The 19,857-nt window shown below is 36.0% G+C and overlaps 1 protein-coding gene across 4 annotated transcripts in view; it reads right to left on the bottom strand.

The window, feature by feature from the left end:
- LOC127424306 (beta-1 adrenergic receptor-like) overlaps nucleotides 1-19,479 on the bottom strand; it is a 48,597-nt gene extending 29,118 nt beyond the window's left edge. For 3 of the 4 annotated variants that reach the window (XR_007894449.1, XR_007894448.1, XM_051669370.1), the window contains exon 1: nucleotides 17,506-19,479. Coding sequence is in view for 2 of the 4 variants with exons in the window: in XM_051669370.1 (XP_051525330.1) it covers nucleotides 17,506-18,884 (1,379 nt within the window). In the remaining 2 variants the exon portion in view is untranslated. Of the gene's footprint in view, nucleotides 1-8,967; nucleotides 9,038-17,505 lie in introns of all 4 variants that reach the window. The other variant, XM_051669369.1, reaches the window with a different exon arrangement.
- Between the last annotated feature and the right edge of the window lie 378 nt (nucleotides 19,480-19,857).

Below are 19,857 nucleotides of genomic sequence, written 5' to 3'. Positions count from 1 at the left end.
GATTTTAAATCTTCCTCTATTCGCATTTGCTGAGCTTCTTCATCTGCAAATGTATAACTCATAAATTAGCCTACGGCACTAAAATAAATTTAGATGTTGATCGATTAAAGTCAAACTACGCAATATTAACATGTTGATTAATTCAGTTGGTGTTTTACGTCGTTAAAAGTTCAATTCTATTTAATGCGGACATAATAGCCTACAGTTAAGATTGAGATGGTTTAGACTGAATGTTGATATGATTATTCAAAATATTTAATAGGGGATATATGTATTACTGACCTTTAGATTTTCTCTCCACATGTAAATGGATTATCATCGTGTTTTTGGACATGGCTTTTAGGATTTCACAACAAACCTTTGATCGTGGCAATCACCTCCCCACTCGTGTTTCACTATATGCCAGTTGATGTAAGAATAAAGAGACGAGACACAAGCGTGTAAAGTCAAGCTTTACCGCAATCTTAGCTGAGTAATAGGTAGCGTGAAAACAGAAAGCGAAAGTAACCTTCGCGCTGGAGGTCGAACATTACCAAGTGCCGCTAGATTTTAAAATAGTATTTTTATATTTATTTTTTATCACCTTCTTCTGGTTATATCAGAAATTCCATCTTTCCTTCATGCCAATAGTGTTTAACACTGCTTAGTGGTGAATTATTGCATTAAGGTCCGTTAACAGGTGTTTTGCCCGTGATGGAGCATTAGTGGAGCATACTTGGAGCGAGAGAAAACAATGACACTCGCTCCAGGCAAAATCATGCCGCTCCCACTCCGTTCCGCTCACATACTCTGAGAGTGAGTAAATGATGAGAGAATTTTCTTTTTGGGGTGAATTATCCCTTTAATAAATACTGTTAAAAACTATTGTTCATTCTTAGTTCATGATACCTTTTGCATTTAATAATGTTAACAATTACAACTTCATCGCAAAGTGTTACTGAAATGCAATTTATATTTGTATAAAAATAGTACTTAATATTACATTTAGAATGCATATCCTATAGTTAGTATTTTATATAGAGAGAGAGAGAGGCATAGGGGAATGAAGGTGCATATTATAATAAGTGCAATAGTGTGAGTGGTAAATGTGAATGTCATCAAACCATAAACAGGTTATAAGCCTCTGCTGGATGCAGCATGGGCTATGTTGGCCACTGATCACACTGAGATAACCATTATAAAATGTGGCAAGGCTCCCCACAAGACAGCAGCTGCCCCTTTCCACTTTTGAAAAGCAACTCAACCCTTGCCTCTCAGGGGAAATCTGGAATTGCCAATATATTGACTTTATAACACAGCTGCTTGGCAGAGGGAGAGAGTGGAGCACAGTTAAGAAAGAGTGATATTTTGGCCATGACTGGCTATGCAAGTCATGTCAACACAAATTAAATTATGCGCTAAGCTGATGATAACCTAAACCAATTTATGCTTGTTTATTTGAAGTCCCATAAGAGCTTGAATATCAACCTCATGCACAATCTGTATGTTATAGACAACGATCTACAAAAGGGGGTTTGCGTCAATTACATCAATAATTATTATTTTAAAGACTTTATAATGTAAGCATCATATCAAACTTGTTAATACCTTAATTTGGTACTATACACATGTTATGAAGCTAGGCACCCCTGTTATATAATGTTATATAATGTATTCAAGAATTGCCACAAAATTAGCATACTTTAAAATCTTATCAGCTTGACTCATGAATATTAATTATGTGACAGGGGACATTTCTAATAGTTATAATGGTAGCTATGCCCCTGCTTGGTATACACACATCTACTGTATATTTTTTCTGTGTAGTCACTGGATGTTTTTAGAGGTGTCTAAGTGCAGATGTACAAAGCCTTGCTTTGAGGACAAAAAGTAATAATAGTAAAGCAGAATAAATGACCTTTTGCTCAGTATCACCTCTCGTGGCAACTGATGTACATGTGACTAATTTTTCAATCCAGCCTTCAGGCTACTGTCTTAAGTGCTTAAATTTAAATTTAAAGGTTTTGCTATGAAAGGAGTAGGAAATAGTTACACAGCTGTCTTTATTTATTACCTATGCAAAGTTGTGCTCTACATGCCTATTTAGAGTAATTCCTCCACATTAAGCCCTTTACTGAAGGAGCCCACACACCCTCAGTTTCTGGGAAAGTATTTGGACACTGAAGCCACACTGAAAAATTAATGAATGTCATTGCACACTTTTCAAGTAAACATTTCACAAAAATAAGTTTAAGTTTATTTTTAAGTAGGTTTTAAATGATAAAAGAGTAGATATATTGTTCAATTGATCAAATAATTAATTAAAAAATAATTAAGACAAAGTATTGTGACACTCAGTGGTTGTCAAATGTTCGTGGAACATGTTCATAGTTAATGTGATGAACTACACCTATGTGATCTTGAGGGGAACTGACTTTATACATCCACTTAAAATCACCAGCCTTCACCATTTGCTTAAAAGTCATTGCAAAAATGGCTCAAAGTTTAAATTGCTCGTGAGAAAATGCATCATTTTTTTTGTAGATGCCACTTAGTTTTATATTGCGTATTTAATGCAATGGCATTCTAACATTTTAAGTGTGGCTAAAGTGTCCAAATACTTTTTGGGGCCAATTCATTTCATTATATTTCTTTTCTTTAAGTTTTCTTCCAAAGTTGATGTTAAACTGACCAACAATTAGGAGGTGCCACTACAAAATAGCATAGTCTACCCTCTGTGTTTCAACATATTGTGTACATTTTGAAAAATTGGTGGAATTTCCTTGTAGCTTTTCAGAAGTCTTTTTTTAGGGGTAAAGAAAGAGCACTGTTTGTTGCAACTGAACCATAGGAAACATTTCCTCCAATCCCCCCACTCTCTGCTTAGTGTATACGTGACAGACTTGCAAAGTGCCTTAAGGTGTTGATGTGGGTAATGGGTCATACCTTGGTCTCATCCTTGGTGGGGGTGCCCTCTTGCTGTAAAATGTCATTTGTAACGTATTCCGTTAGATTACTCAAGGTCAGTAACATATTCTAAATACTTTGGATTACTTCTTCAGCACCGGTAGATTTTTTCACTTGTTTTGACTATAAAAACTCTGCCAGTACAGTAAAACAAAATACACATGTTAAAAATACATTCTCTGAAAAACTAAATATCTTATGCAGTATTGTTTCTAAAACAAGATAAATCAAACTGATCTTCTTTTAAGGAATTTGTTATATTTTGACAAGAAAACAATACAAAAATTATTATCAAGAAAATGATTATTACCCTAATATCAAAGGTCTTACTGGAAAAAAAATAAATAAATTATGATCTAACATGAATTTGCTTGATAAAAAAATATGATAGTGTCTGGTAACATGTACATGTAAAATGGCTAGAAATAGCATTTTAGCTTAGCATAAAGCTGACAAGGTTTACACAAGGTTTATTTTTATTACTTCTGCTCCAAACTTTCTTCAAACTGACTTCTCTGTCTGCTCGTATGAATGTAACACATCATAAGAAAGTGTTTCACCATTGTTCAGATGCACTTTGGATCGCATCATTTATATGTATAAATGTTTTCCATCTGAAAGAACTAAATATTAAATGAAACAAATGACAATAAAATGCAAAGTAATCTCTTCAGTAATCCAAATATTTTTTGAATGTGACTGTATTCTAATTGCCAATGATTTAAATTGAAACTGTAGTGGAATACAGTTACTTATAATTTGTATATTTAAATATGTAATCCCGTTACATGTATTCCGTTACGCCCCACCCTGACTATAACACTCAAAGACACAGGCAACTCACTGAAAATGAATTGCACATAGCATTGCTTCATTTGCATATGCTATCTGTGTTGTTCTGGTGCCTGGTTCACTAAAGGTACAATGCAAATCAAGTATTAGCACAAACATTTTGTGTTGAAAGAATTTTGTGCAAAAAAAACCCTGTTGTAAGCAATTTGCATGATGCAGTCCCCCATTTTACAGGTCAGTTCTGAGTGCTAGGTTGTGGACAATGCAGCAAACTAGCATGATCTGGCAGTCTAATTAAGACTGTACTGCATCAATTGCTCCACCATTGAGGGTCTGCATATATGCCCGGTTATAATGTTCTTCTGTATCATTTGTACATCATTTCATGATTTGCTGATGCCAAGATCAATAGAAACATCATACACAAACATAACTTTTTATTAAAATTCAATTTGATGCTTTCTTTCTGTAGGTGGTACTGTAATAGCACAACATTTATTGCACCAGGTAAATAGCACCAGGTAAAGAGTAAAGAGATTTGTAAATAAGGCTAGAAACATACTTTACCCATGTATGCAAATGATGACACAAGCGCTTAGCCAATGCATTGCCAATGCATGGGCCAGTTGGGCGCAAGAACTAATGTGCATTCTTCTTTCTGTGGCAGTAACTAACCTCAGTACTCAAGGGGGCGATAGATTTACCCTCAAAAGTTTGTGCCATAAAACCGAATGTGTTCTTCAGGTCAGCTGCTATAAATATGTTGACTTTTGCCTACTTGCTCAGCAATATTCTCTTTAAACTGTTGCTTGGCCATGACAGTAGTTGACTTGAAAGAGAAAACTCACTGTAGATGCAAACATTTCATTAAAATGTCCGCCATAGCGCACCTCGAGGAATAGTTCAACCAAAAATGAAAATTCTCTCATTATTCACTTACACTTATGCCATCCCAGATGTGTATGACTGTCTTTCTTCAGCAGAACACAAATTAAGATTTTTAGAAACATTTTGAAGATTTTGTAGGTCCTTAAAATGTAAGTAAATGGGTGCCATCAGGCTGCTGGCTATTTGATGGTCCAAAAGGCATATTTAGGCAGCAGAAAAGTAATCCACACGACTCCAGTCAATCAAATAATGTTTTCTGAAGCAAACTGATAGGTTGGTGTAAGAAACAAATTGATAATTAAAACTTTATTAACTTTAAAAAATTGCTTCCTGCCAGCAGTTGATGCATCAGTGATGTAAGCACTATGGTGAGTTCACGTGAGAAGTCAGAAGCACGTGCTTTGTATGTAGCAGGGGAACGAATGTCACACTAGAGTTAGTTTTCAAACAGAAATACAGTGCTGACCGGAAGCAACGATTTAAAGTTAAACATTTTTTAATTATCGATTTGTTTCTTACACCAACCTATCGATTTGCTTCAGAATTGATCGACTGGATTCGTGTGGATTACTTTTATGCTGCCTAAATATGCCTTTTGGACTGTCAAATAGCCAGCAGCCTGATGGCACCCATTTCCTTGAATTATAACGACCTACAGAGCTTCAGCATTTTTCTAAAAAAATAATTTGTGTTCTGCTGAAGAAAGATGGTCATACACATCTGGGATGGCATCAGGGTAAGTGAATTAATAGAGTATATAATATTTTATTTTTTGGGTGAACTATTCCTTTAATTTATGAAGTGTGGTCTGGCATTTCGGAATGCAACAATGCACAAAATCGAACTTTCGCAGCTAGAAGTGTCTGCGCTCACGAATTTGCATAGATAATATATCCTAATTTATATAGGTGGTATGTTTGCACTTAAATGATTGAAAGTGTCTTAATTTAGCACCTGATTAAACTGGATTACAGTTTAGTCTATGGCCCAGGTTTTCATAAATCATAATTCGCCCCACTGTGTCTTATCCTCATTTATTCCTGAAGTTTTGAAAGTACAATGCATTTATCTCTCACAGTGTGTGATGTTTGTGGCTCTCTGAGTTATTATGTTCCTGCTGTTTGAAAGCCCTCTCCATCTTGCCTGCACGAGAAGCAGAACTCTGATCTCAGCACGACATCCAAAACAAGCAAAACCACATCTTGCCGACTCTCAGCAAAGTCTTTTCAACAACCCAAATCATTATCCATTTAACCCTGTGACATACCTCATTTTTTTGTTCAGCAGCTGCTGTACTCAAATATTGCCACTTTTATCCTCCAGTTTCAACAGATGACTGTTCACCAAGGTAGCGTGCAAAGTTTCAGACGAGTTTTTAGAATATGCTCCTTTGACTTTTCATACGTAATAAGCTTTAATGGATCTATAATGTGGTGTCCAATTCTTTATTAATCTTGTCAGCTACTAGTGGAGTTCACCAAGTTCAGTGGCCAGGCAAAAATGCATGTTTGCTTTCCAAAACTAAAGACGTCCACATTATGGATGTGCCAGTGCAATCATTAAGCACGTATTACACATCAAGAGTAGCCAGATGCAAATAGTTCAAGGAAGGTTTTTATGATATGATACATGATCAATTAAGTCCAGGCATTTTTCCACAACACAGATCACAAAAATGTACACACGCAGGGTCCAAGTATGATGGCTTGCTATGTCCTATATCAGTCTCGTGTGAGTATAGCATGACATACATACTTGCCAAATGAGTGTCAAAACCAAAATCTTATGTCATGTAATGCTATATATCATTATGTATGTATTTTTGCTGGAGATTCATTGGGGGAAAAAACAGCATAATATATTTAATATAAGTGGTAATGTCTATTAATGGGCACATTAAATACTTCACAGTGAAATTTCTCACAGTGAAATCAGAAACAGTACATTGACTTTTCTTTAGCTGAAATCGGTCTGTGCTTACCGAAATGTGAAACAATTCCCCCAGTGGCCAAAGAAGTAACTGTTGTTGGGCATACAAGCACGTGTGAGCATTTTCCCCATGAAATGTCCACAGAGGGGCGCCAAAAGCAAGTTGTGAAGCGAGTTGTTTTCAGCTATACAGGCTGTAATACAGTGAAGAGGATTGAATATTTTATAAACTGTAGGCCCAAACCCCAAACCTAAACCTAACCATCAGTGGAGTAAAAATTTAATGTTAAAGGGGAAAATGCAACCTCCTGAGAGTACTGGAACTCTTGAAAACAACATGCCCATGTGATCATGTTGTATTTAACTTATGTAAACCGTGAGATTAGATCATTCATTACCAATGAATGATAAGCCTGGCATCAGTGCAAAAACAGCTTCAGATTATGTGACACTTTAGTTTAAAAACAATTTATAATTGAAAAACTAATTTAAAAAAAAAATGGTTAGTTCAATTTTTTTTACTCTTAAATTCTGATTGAGTGAGCCACATTGGAAACTACTATAAAATAGCGGATATACACACTTTTGACTGCATATCAGTTGAATTCTACATTGAAGCAGCAAGTTGCAACTGTAAACAACTAATTTTTCTTTACGGTACACCCTTTGAAAACAAGTTCTTCCTCATCTTGAATTGATTAGGACATGTCCTGCTCTGTATTTTCACATTACTTCATGTTTTTCATCACTTTCACACGTAAAAAATTACAGCAATCCTGTCCAATGATAGCTGCACAAATACATTTTATCTAAATTGTATTGTTAAATCTCTACTCATTGACATGTTTCTACCACCACATGGTAAATGCCATCATACCACCCAACCAGAGTACACACTCACTCCATGGGACACCTGGACACACGCTGTCCCATAGCCTAAATGTTTCCCCTCTCGCTCTCCACTGTTCTGGTTGCTAACATGACATATGACTATCAGTGGACAGAGTGAACAGCACTTGCCTCATTTGAGCTTTTCACAGCCACACAATGCATCTCTACATCATTCTAATTAGTCTACACAGTAGCTGGCTTGTTCATTGATCATTAGATATATAGCCTGATGTAACATGCAGACTATAAAGACCTATGTGACCCACACAGTGCTTTGTGATAATGGGCGTTTTTTGTTGTTGTTGATTTTTTTTTATTATTTTTTTTTTTTTTATGGGCATTTTATGAGTCGAAACAAACAGATTTCAACATTTTGTTATATGAAGGTCACAGTAAAAGTGTCTTGGAAATTTTTTTTTACTATGCCTTCATTGCTAGTTTTCAAATGCATTTTATGCATAGATTTTATTGTACAAGCCTTGTCCCAGATCCACACTTTCAATCTTAAAGACAAACCATCTTAACACATTTTTTAAATTATGATAATATAAACAAAGAGTAAAACGATCGTAAACCATTTAAATATCTATTTAATTGAGTAATTGCTTTTACACAAGTTATGATAGTTTGGTGCCATTTCCACTGTGACCACCAATTTTGCCACAAATAAAGTTATATCAAAATTAGTGTACTTGTTTACCAAGGTTACAAAAGTGTCAGTAAAGAGCATGTTTGAGATTAAATATGAGACATGTGATATGCGGAAAAAAATTAGGAAAAATGTGTCAATTCGAATCATGTTATGATAAATTGTCAAAATAGTACTTATAAAAAGCTTGTATGTATTTACATTACATCACATACTAGCTATGAAATTTGCCTTATGGCTAAAAAGACACCTGTCATTTTATTTAAAAAAAAAAAAAAAAAAAAAAAATATATATATATATATATATATATATATATATATATATTAAAATTGTATTTCCATCACTCACATTTCCACCATGGAATGCTATTAAGCGCAATGCATAATTTGAGATGTGGTGGAAATGTCTATATGTTTCAGACAAATGAAAGAGTCTGCTATCATGCATGTTAGTACATGGTTAGATATTGATGCTGAACAATAAGTGAACTAGTGAGAGTGTGAAAAGTGTGATTTAAGACATTTTAGTCCACAAGACCAAAAGTCCCCATACCTGAAGAAACACCCGTATACACTATAGATCTTAAAAAAACACTTTAAAATGCTGATACAGGTTTGCAAACAATACTGTATTTAGCCAACATAATGCTCTGTTCAAACTAGAATGTTTTAAATACCCATAAATGAAACTGATGCTTTTGTTGATACAGTCCTGTAAGCATAAGCAAATACTTAGGTGACCTCAGAAAGGGATCATCATGAAAATAACAGTGAAGGTTTGGTTATAGCTAGATCTTGCTGATTTGTTCTATATTGTGACTGAAAAAGAGCTCTTTTCCATATTGAGTTCATATCCTGTTGCAGAGAATTACCTCATTGCTTATTCTGTCTGCACTTTTTTTCTCATTCTTTCTCTTGCTCTCCTCTCTCTCACTTTTTCCCCTGAAAATGACAGAGCAATCATTTGAAGGCATGCATTTGCTGATGTACAACATATGGCTCAATGCACATGTTTAGAGGGCCATATCGGGATACCATTTTGAAATCAAAGACCATCTAAACATATTCTGAGGGAAATTCACTAAGAATTAATTATGTTTATTTGCACCTGCTGTATGTGTTGTTTTAGCACCCGATTCACTAAATGAGTTATGCAGATCAGGTGGCATTGCAAACATGGCAAAAAATAAGAGCTGAACCTAATTTGCATATCGCTGTTCTCCAACTCCAGACTGTTCTGAGTGCTAGTTTGTGGATGACACAGCAGTCTAGGGCGATCTAGCATACTTCACTGGAACTGTGCTACATCGCTCCACCACTGTGATCCAGACACCTGAATCAGCTCTTTATACACCGCATGTCTGGATATATGCCCAGTTAAAACCCTGCTCTCCATCTACTGATCATAATTTGATGAATTACTGCTGCTATGATTGAGAGAAAAAAATACACAAACATGTCTTTTAAATAAAATTCTACCATCTGCTTTCCGCTGGCAGTAATACACAACAATAATTTTAGCAAGAACATTGCCCTGAGAATAAGGCACAATCTATAATGAGCCTAATTTACATAGAAAAGTGTGTTTGCACTTAAAATAAAAAAGGTTGTTGTTTTTCTTTTTAGGGCAAACATGCCCCCTTTTATGTAAATTAGGCTAATTGCACCTTATTTTGTTTTTATGTCATGTCCATGAGTTACCATAATTACGAAGTTTATCAGAACAGTAGGCTATGTGTGAACATGCGTTAAATCTCTAAACACCGGCAGTGGTTTTTCAGAATAAGAACATGTGAAGTAGTAAATATGTGATGTCGTTTATGTAGACTATGAGTTTATATATGTGCATTACCCTAATGCTGTCAGTATTGGTTAATATGTAAGTTCAGAGTGAAATTTTTTTTTTCTACCGTTACTTTTAAATCTTTATTATTATTATTATTATTAATGCATACTGTTCTTTGTTTTCCAAATGAAAAGCATAGTTTGTTGAAGTTATCTTATTTTAAAATCATTCTTGGTAATGTTTGTGAATAAAATGAAATATAAATTTTACGCACGTGCCATTCTGGTTGTTTTTTACTTACATTTTAAGTAATCAATTAGTCATTTTTTGTTGGTTAGAATATTTGACTACAAATTACTTAAAAATGTTAATTCCTAGAATGACGTCATGTAAAAAGAACCAAAATGGCAGCGGCATCAACATTTAAAGTGTGTTTATACATTTCTGTTTGATATGCCATTTTATTTTAGTCAGGTTACCTAAAGCACCTTCTTTGGTCATAAATATTTTGCATGAAAATAAAGAGGTAAATTAATTAAAGTTCAATTAATGTCATAATATATATATATATATATATATATATATATATATATATATATATATATATAGAAAAATGTTTTGCGCTGAAAAACTGCATCCAAAAGTGGCACAATTATCAATGTCAACTGTACAGTTTTATTATGTAGAATGTGTATAAGCTCTAATAACTTCAATGGAACAGAAAAAAAAAAAAAGGTGTTTAGCTCCCTCTATTCTGCCGCTCCTTGATTTGAGATCTCTTACCGAAACCTGTTGCGCCACTCTGTTATTTATCAATCAAGAGCCAATCTTAGCCACCCTTTCTTGTGAAGATCAACAGTAGCTAGAGACCGATACCAGTAGCTGATGGTGGTGATAATTCTCTGATCTGTAGAAACATGGTGCCCCACTTCTACAGCAATGAAGGCGATTGGAGTAGATAAGCTATTATACTGGCCTCTGCTTGTCAGCTGTATTGTGCTCGAACCCATAAACCTATTCAGTGATTAAAACACCTGTTTGTAAAGTCCGGCTCCAGGAAAATATGCATGCAGGTGCCAGACAGCCATACAGTAACAGCTCGTTTTGCAAATGATTTTTCATAATCAGGTGGAACTGACATCCTAATTTGTACAATGTCATACTGCAAAATACACTATGTGAATGTAGGGAATGCAAATTTCCATGCTTGCCCATATTGCCAGAATATCCACATTTAAAGCAGTTCTGTTTTGGAATCCTATAAACCTGTTCATTTTTAAGCTAGAACACTGTAATCCCATTGAGTAATGCAAAAATGGTCCTGTAGACTTGTGTAATGATATAGACAATGCTTGCCCTGTTTGTTCTCCATCTACATATTTGATTATTTTCACATAAAAAAAATTAAATAAAAAAAAATCTACTTTTGATGTGTCCATCTAACTTGCAGTTTGCTTCAATAGGTGAAGACAATTTATTGCTTTTGGCCAATTGACAGTGGAATACAAATTGGACATTCTCCAATTAAAACAGTCCTTGACTATAGTATGTAAATGTATTGAAGGAGTAGGTTCTGCATTCATGTCTATGTTTACTGACCTTTGATATTTGCAGAGAATATGCCAAGATTAAACCAATATTTTTGCATAAAGTCCATGTTTTTGAAATGTCTCCAAAGTCAGGGGTATAAGAAACACCTGCCAAAATATGTAATCACTTATTTACATGCAGAAAATGAACAGTGTTTTTCTCACTATTTTTGCCTTAACTTCAAGGATTCTATTAGCATTAGTTTTTGATGCGCTCGCTCTGTTTAGGTGGTAAACTGCTTTTCCACAGAGGCGGAAGTGTTGCGTTTGGGTGATAAAGTTTATCAGCTGTTGGGGGTGTTGGAAAAGCTACAGAGGGGCCCTAAAACTCACCAACAACACTGCAGAAACCACCTTGTTCTCACGCATATGACTCAAATGAGATTTAGCAGTGGCAACAAATCAACAGACAACAACAAGTCCATATTTAGCTTATACAGCAGCTACTGTATATGAAATAGACTTTATACTGCCAAAATGCATATTGCTTTATTTTTTATATTTTTTATTTGTTTGTAATTTAACTGAAAAAGAATATAAAAATGCTATAGTTAAAAACCTGGTAGACTAACTGGTAGGTTAACTGTTAATAAGCTTACCATATGTGGTAAAATTGCATTACATATAAGGCAATTCATTTAATTTGACTGTTACATTTTTAGCTTTTTAGAATGGGGGTTCTGGGTTAAGTATGGGTAACCCAGATATCCCTGCCCAAACCTTGAAATTTGTTTAGATTTCTTATAAAATAGTTTCCACTTATTTTTGATATTAGTCATTAAATTGTTTTACATTTTAAGTTGGCACATTGATATTTTCTGCATTATTTTAGCATCGTCTGTTACCCTGATGGTGTTTTATCTTTGTCTTTGATACAGTATTATTAGCCACAGTTGCTGGAAAGGTGACTTTTGATGAACTTTAAGTTATCATGTGACCTTCAATTGTACCACCAGTGCTATTATCAGTACATTTTACAGTAACAAACATATTTCAATTGCTTATATAGGTGGGTATATAAACATTGTCATGTAATGATATATGTTATTAAAAATTTTTTTTTTAAAACTTTAAAATATAGTCATCATATTTTGCAGTAAAGTGTTTTTTCCAAAGTTCCCTCTCCAGACACTGAGTTAATCAATACACAGACAACATTACCCTGCTTTATCAATGCACAGTTCTCCCAGCAAACCACAAAGCAATCATTGTGTCTTCATTTACTTGTTTCTGCCAGCAACACAAAATGTGCCCATTAACAGCACAGAACAGCAAAATGTTGACTTCCCGTTCCTGTTAAACAAAACACACCATCATTATTCGCCCATCTGTCATTATTTGAATTACGTTGACAAGGACAACTTTCATAATACAGCACACTAAAAATACTCATGGCACATCTGAGTTTGCAATCAAAGCAGTGCCGTCGTTGTACACTGTGCTGTATGTAATGTTTGAGTTGCTCCGTTTTTAATAAAACTCACTAGAGACCTGGTCATGGTGTGCAAAACTTGAAATACACAGTTTACGTAAAAGGGCTTCACAGACATCACAGAGCTGATCAAATTTTACTCAGTGTACTCGCAAATGGGCCCAGAGCTGCTGAGCTATACGCTAAATAATGTGATTTGTTTGTTGAAATGGGCTACATGACACCAGTGAACTCACTACTTTAAGCATATGGGGATTTAAGTGGCTTACAGAATGATCCAGAACAATAAAATAAAAAACACAAAGTTGCTTCTTTCTCCCCATTTAATTCCTATTGGTCTCTATAATTCTGTATCCCTTGCATTAATTTGTAGTCCATGTCTTCAAGAGAAAGTTTAGCTTTGTATTGTAATACAAAATGAACTTACCCGTTCAAAAATACAAAATTACTTCTGGTTCATGTATATTGACTTCAGGCATCTACTTTGATTACAGGTAAAGTAAGATATGTGGTAGAGTGATTAAATAATCAACCAACTTTAGGTAAATTGCTTCAGCATTTGCAAAAAAGGAAAACGAGACATTTGGGGAAAACTTTCAAACAGATTCCTAGCAGCTTGTCATTTTTTATGCCCTCAGGTACACTGACATCAATTTTGACTTGCACACAATAATTCAAATCTACAGTGACCCCAAAAGTATTTGGAACATTTTGGACCCTTAAAGGAATGTTCCAGGTTCAATACATGTTAAGCCCCCCCCCCCAAAACAACTGAGGTTACACTGAAGCACTTACAATGGAAATGAATGGGGGCCAATTTTTGGAGGGTTTAAATGCAGAAATGTGAAGCTTATAATTTTTATAAAAGCACTTACATTAATTCTTCTGTTAAAACACGTGTATTATTTGAGCTGTAAAGTTGTTTAAATTGTAATTTTTACAGTCGTTTTAGGGTTTTAGGGTTTGTCGAAATTACATCGTCATGGTAACGAAGTTGTAAAATTGGCTATAACCATACACAGAAAAGGTTTGTAAGTAATTTTATCACACTAAAATCGTGTTTATTCACATATTGTGTATGTTTTGTGGCAAAACTTTTGAAAAAGTTAATATTTTAACATTCAAAAAGTGGCCCCATTCACTTCCATTGTACTGTAACTAATATTTTTTTATTTATTTATTTATTTATTTATTTTTTAAGAAAAGGAGGGACGAGTCAAAATTCATTTATGTGGTAATCAATATTATGCACAAAATGCTATCTATTGAGCTTAACTTGTATTGAACCTGGAATGTTCCTTTAAGCCACAATTAAGATGTATGAATTTCATTGCCTCAAATGAACAAAATGTAATCTGCAAACAAATGATGCTGGACCTTATCTCAGAATTTTAGTTTTCTGTGACATTTTTGCAATTATTGATATATTTTGGTTTGATATTTTTTATATAATGCAAAGACATTCATAAAAAAAATGTAAGTGTGGCTTAAGTGTCCAAGTACTTTTCATGGGCTGTCTATGTAAGATGTTAGCTGTAATGTTAGGTGAAAGTGTTACAATTCAATGGGCTTGTTTGGATTTATGTTTAAATCGGTGACACATTGTGAATGGAACGAACTTGATTTTCGTTCACAAAGTGGATGTAGTGAACCAATGAAGTGTATAATGATCTTCAACAGCATGTAGTTATTTTGATGAAAGTAGGATGCCAGTTTCATTGATAATATTCTCTTTTGATTTCTCCAAAGCTCAATACATTCCTGTGTTTTTGTGTCTCCTCTGGTGTCTGGTATGCACAACTGTGTGTGAATGTGAAACGCGTATGTGTGCGCATTGTTTCCACCTCATTGTGGATAGGTAATGTCTCCAGGGCTTGCCCACCCAGCCCCCCATAACAGCTTCTGTAAACCCTGAACCGCAATAGTCGAGTGTGTCCCACTTCTAGGAAACGTCTTTCCTGAAAAGGCTCTATATACAGAGTATAAACATTCGAACCTTTAACGGATTCTTCAAAAACTAATGTACATTTACCCTGCCTACACACACATATTTATGAATGTACAACATTATGGACCACTACTGAGACTACCTCCGCAGGCCTTTGCACATGACCATCTCCATGTTTACAATGCACGTATACACTTTCTCTTGTACACCACTTGTAATTTATGTTTTTTTTTTTTTTTTTTTTTCTTATGTCCTGTTTAAAGCATGTCTGAGGTTGCTGGGAGGATTCACAAAGTAAGAATTTCATTGTACTGTGTAACACTGTTTCTTATACATATGACAATAAACTATTAACTTAACTTAAAAATCATTCTTAAATGTGTTTTTTGTTAGGAAGTATGCTGCACTAAAACATATTTATTGCATTTGTTATTTCTAAGTTTTTGTTCCTGTGTTGTAGAAGTTTATTCAACTGAAAAACAATTACATTAACAAGACCACAATTGGCCTCTGGCCACTTATTTTAAAGACACTCTACAAAAGCCTCATGCATTGGGTCATTTAAATAACTATCACATTTTCTGGATAAACCCACAATTGACAATTTAGATTGTACATCTGAAGGACAGCAGTGAAAATGAAGAATGTTCCAAAAAATGCAAGGTAAAGTAAAACAAATGCAAATATGCATTAGGAACCAAAACAATATTCAAGTGTTTGGATATTCCTGTGGGCACTGTTTGTGCAATGATCATTTTGGTCTGGATGTGCCCAGAATGCCAGAATTATGGGCTTGTAATGTCAGCTATTATGTTGTGTGTTTTGAGGTGGGGGTTAAAACAACATTGGATTAAACTTTACATGGTGCTTTCTCTTAAATCTCAGAGAATAGGCTCACTAAGGTAATAGATGTTATTTTATCTATTTCAACTATTTGATCTAATCCTTGCGACCTTAAATTTTCAAACCAAATTTCTTTTGTAATTGTTGGATTGGATAATTTCTTGCTCTTTCTGTCAAATATATTTTCTTTCTTGGGAATGTCATTCTTGCATCTGTTTTTCAATATTGCACTCAAAATATATTGCACAGAACCTCTTGTGCCGTGGATACATTTTGTGACAGACAGTGTTGCATACACTCAAGGCCATTTTTTGAATTATGTGAAATATTTTTCATATGGTTTCACATGCAGTTTCAGATTTTCCACCTCTGAAGTACTTACTTTTTAATCATCATAAAAATATGAGAATTGTTATTATTATTTTTATTATTTTTCCAGAAAGATGATTTTAACTCAACTGCTCTTTTATTGTGTAATTGAAATGTCCTCTCAAAGTTTGTGTTATTTGAGGTGGTCATTTCTTTTGGGCATTTAATAGAAGTTGAGAGATTTGGAGCACATAGTTTCTCTTTCGTATCAGACATTGTGTTCTCTTCCATTGCTCATGCCTTTCTGCTGACATAGCATACATTTTGTGTCATACTTTTTTGAAGCTATCATAGAACCTGCCAAAATGTCCAAAGTGGAGCATAAACTCTCCATCATGCCAGTTTTGCCTAAGAATAATTCATGTTCCTGTAGCTCTCAAAGAAACCTTCATCTCCGTGAGGTTTGACTGGCTCTCAGAGGCACACTCGTTTCTGACCGCGTTTATGTATATTACAGTTGTAAACACAAGTAATTATGTGCTTAAGCCTTGTATTTGTTTTTCCCTACACAAACTTCACCTGGCTTTTTTTTATTTTACATTCCACTGTGAGCCATACCATTTTGCATGAAATGTTGAACAAGTTAAATTTTTTTGCAATCTGAGACAACTTCAACACTATACGCTCTCACAGAGCTGGGAAAAGCCGCCACAAACACATTCAGAACTTTAGGTCACTTGATTGCAGCAGGTTTAAAATTCAGCTTACATGTGATATTGAGCAACCTGACCCTCCTGACATAGCACTGATTCAGGGAAATTGACATTTACGTACTTATGTCAGTATAAAGTAATGAAAATGTTAGAATGTTCAATATTGCCCAAATAAAATCATCATCGCACATTTTGCATAAAAATATCTTAAAGTAGTTTTCTGGTCTTAGCTGGATTAAGCTGGTCTAGCTGGTCTCCCAGTCTAGCTAAGCTGGTCTTCAGGTGGGTTAGCTTGGCAGCCATCTGATCTCCCATCCTGACCACCCTTACAAAACATCTATAGTTCTCGCAAACTTGCCACAAATTTGCCACTCATTATTTTCACATGCAAATGACCTTGTGATTTGACGCAAATGTTTTCCAGAAGTTTGTAGCTCTTCACCAGTAGTGGTGAACCTGCAGTAAACCTTTGGCAACATTGGACAATTTGCCGCAAGTTTGCCGCAAAGCTCATTTGCATGTGAAAATAATCAATGGCGAGTTTGCTGCAAATTTGCCATGAACTCCCGATATTTGTAAGGGCAGCTGACAAGTGCTCAAAACCCCTCTAAAACTAGCAAACCAGACCAGCATGACCAGACTGGGAGACCAGCCAATATCTGCAAATCAGCTAAGGCTAGTTTAAGCTGTTTTTTTTTTTTTTTTTTTTTTTTTTTTTTAGCAGGGTAAATAAAACTACTCTGACATTCTCTGATCTAGTTAGTTTTAGTAAAAAGATAGTAACACTCACAATTCAGTCTCGGGCTCAGAGTATTCGCTGAAGTTTGTGCTGCCGTTGGAATGCGGGGGTCCCGGTGACAGCTCCTCGCTCCTGTAGCTGCTCTGGCTGCTCCCAACACTTCCCTCCCCAGGTATTGTCCCTGCCAATGTGCGTGGCTTCTGGAAAGGTCCTGGCAATCCTGGCTCTGCAGATCCCAGAAAACAAGGACATCGAGTCCGAAGCTCCTTGTAGAGGAAGTTCATTCTTAGTGATGGAATCCAGGGACAGCCAAGAAGATGCTTGAAGGCCGCACGGAACTCTGGGCTTCGACAGTAGATGATGGGGTTGAGGCCAGAATTGATGTAGCCTAACCAGTTTAATAATCGAAAAATGTCCTTACGTGGCATATCTCGATTGAAGACATTGATGATGTTTGCCACAAAGAAAGGCAACCAGCATAGGGTGAAGATGCCCATGATGATCCCCAGTGTCTTTAGGGCCTTGTGCTCCTTGATAACAGTTAATCTCGAGGGTCGTCTGCGAGAACTTTTCCGCCTTGACGTTGAACCTCCAACGTTATTGCACGTTGAAGGGAAGTTGTTGTTGCCATGGATTGGTGGTTGTACCTGATTGCCCATGCATTCGTTTTGGAACCTCAAACGGTTCTTGTCAATCAACTGTACCTGTCGTGTGGCAATGAGAAAGACCCGAGCATAGACGAAAATCATAATGAGTAGCGGGATGTAGAATGAAACAACTGAAGATGTAATAGCATAGGACATGTTTGTTACAAAATCACAGCAGTTAGGGTCACCGGAGCACTCTTCTGCTTTCGCGTCATCTAATTGCCATTTCTTGTCCATAATGGGGACGAAGGAGATTAGAGCAGAGACCACCCACACAACGAAGACAATAATTCGAGCCCTGCACTTATTCAGAAGCACTTTGTGCCGCAGTGGACGGGTGATTGCGATATACCGATCCACCGCAATAATGCAAAGGGTCTCTATACTGGCAGTCACACATAGCACATCGACTGATGTCCATAACTCACACAAAGTTTTACTCAGTTGCCAGCTGCCATGTACAACTATTGTGGCGCCCAGTGGCACCACCAGCACTCCCATGATGAGGTCAGCACATGCCAACGACATGATGAAGATGTTCGTTGTAGTTTGCAGCTGGGAGGTGCGGGCTATTGCGATGATGACCAGAAGGTTACCTACAACTATAGTCGTGATGATGATCACCATGACAACCACCACTAATGAGCTGAATCCTGGATCTAGTTCACTGTTTTGTGTCCCATTGTTGGTTAGATTGGAAACAGTGCTGTTGGTCAGATTTGCCATTTTTGAGGACTCAAATATGCCACAAATCAAGGCATGCAATCTTTCAGAAGCAAGCATCAGCAAAGAGACACATAGTTAGGGACATCGAAATGCTTTCTAGAACCGATTGAGATACCATGAAGATTATGCATTTCAGCTTGCATTTTATACCACCATATCTCCAAATCTTGAACAACAGCATCAATGATCCCTTGTCACTGTTCATTCAGTCATCCTTCAAAACCTCCACGTCCAACTTGTTTGTACAGTAGCTTTGGAGCGCTGCAGCAAATATATCTGTAATGTTCCACAGAGCTGAGCAGCAGATGTTGGAAAAAAAGACCCTTTTATTTTGAGTTAAAATTGGTCCTAGAGAGACGGGGAGAAAAACTTTCAGATCAGCTCTTAAAACCACCAGAGGAAAGGCGGATAAGCACTCATCCTGTTGCAGCAGTTCACTGAAGTTGAGATTCAGTCGCAGATTGTCACTGGCGAGTGTGTGTGTGGAGCGGGTGAGTGGAGGTACCTCTACTGCCAAAAGCTCAAAGGAGCAGTGACACTGCCGCTAGGACCAGACAAGTCAACAGTGGTGAAGCACCCTCCCTCTTTGCTAATCCCCCTCTCTCTCTTTTTATCTCTCTGCCTCTCGCTCACTCACCCGCTCTCTCTCGCACTCACTTGGTCTTTTGGAGTTGAAGGAGCATTCAGCATGCTGTAGTTAAAGTCACACTTCATCCAAGGGGTGGAGTTGTAAAGAGTGCCTCAGTCAAACAGTTCACACACACACACACACACACACACACACACACACACACACACACACACACACTCAACAAATACACAATCAACAAGTGTAAAACACGTTTCATTGGGCTTGTCACACTTCGGAAGTCAGTGTAGATATAATAATGCATGACTAATTATAACAAATTATAACAAAAAAATATAAATGTAATATCTGAAGTTAGTTACATAACATCACAAACAGTAATTATTACGCAATGTGTTGATAAAATGAATATACCAAAGCCAACAAGGAATACTTTTCAAA

The sequence above is a fragment of the Myxocyprinus asiaticus genome, chromosome 33, assembly GCF_019703515.2.
Source record: "Myxocyprinus asiaticus isolate MX2 ecotype Aquarium Trade chromosome 33, UBuf_Myxa_2, whole genome shotgun sequence".
Lineage (NCBI taxonomy): Eukaryota > Metazoa > Chordata > Actinopteri > Cypriniformes > Catostomidae > Myxocyprinus > Myxocyprinus asiaticus.
Note: the sequence above shows the minus strand (reverse complement) of the source record. Positions and strands in the feature narration are given on the sequence as shown.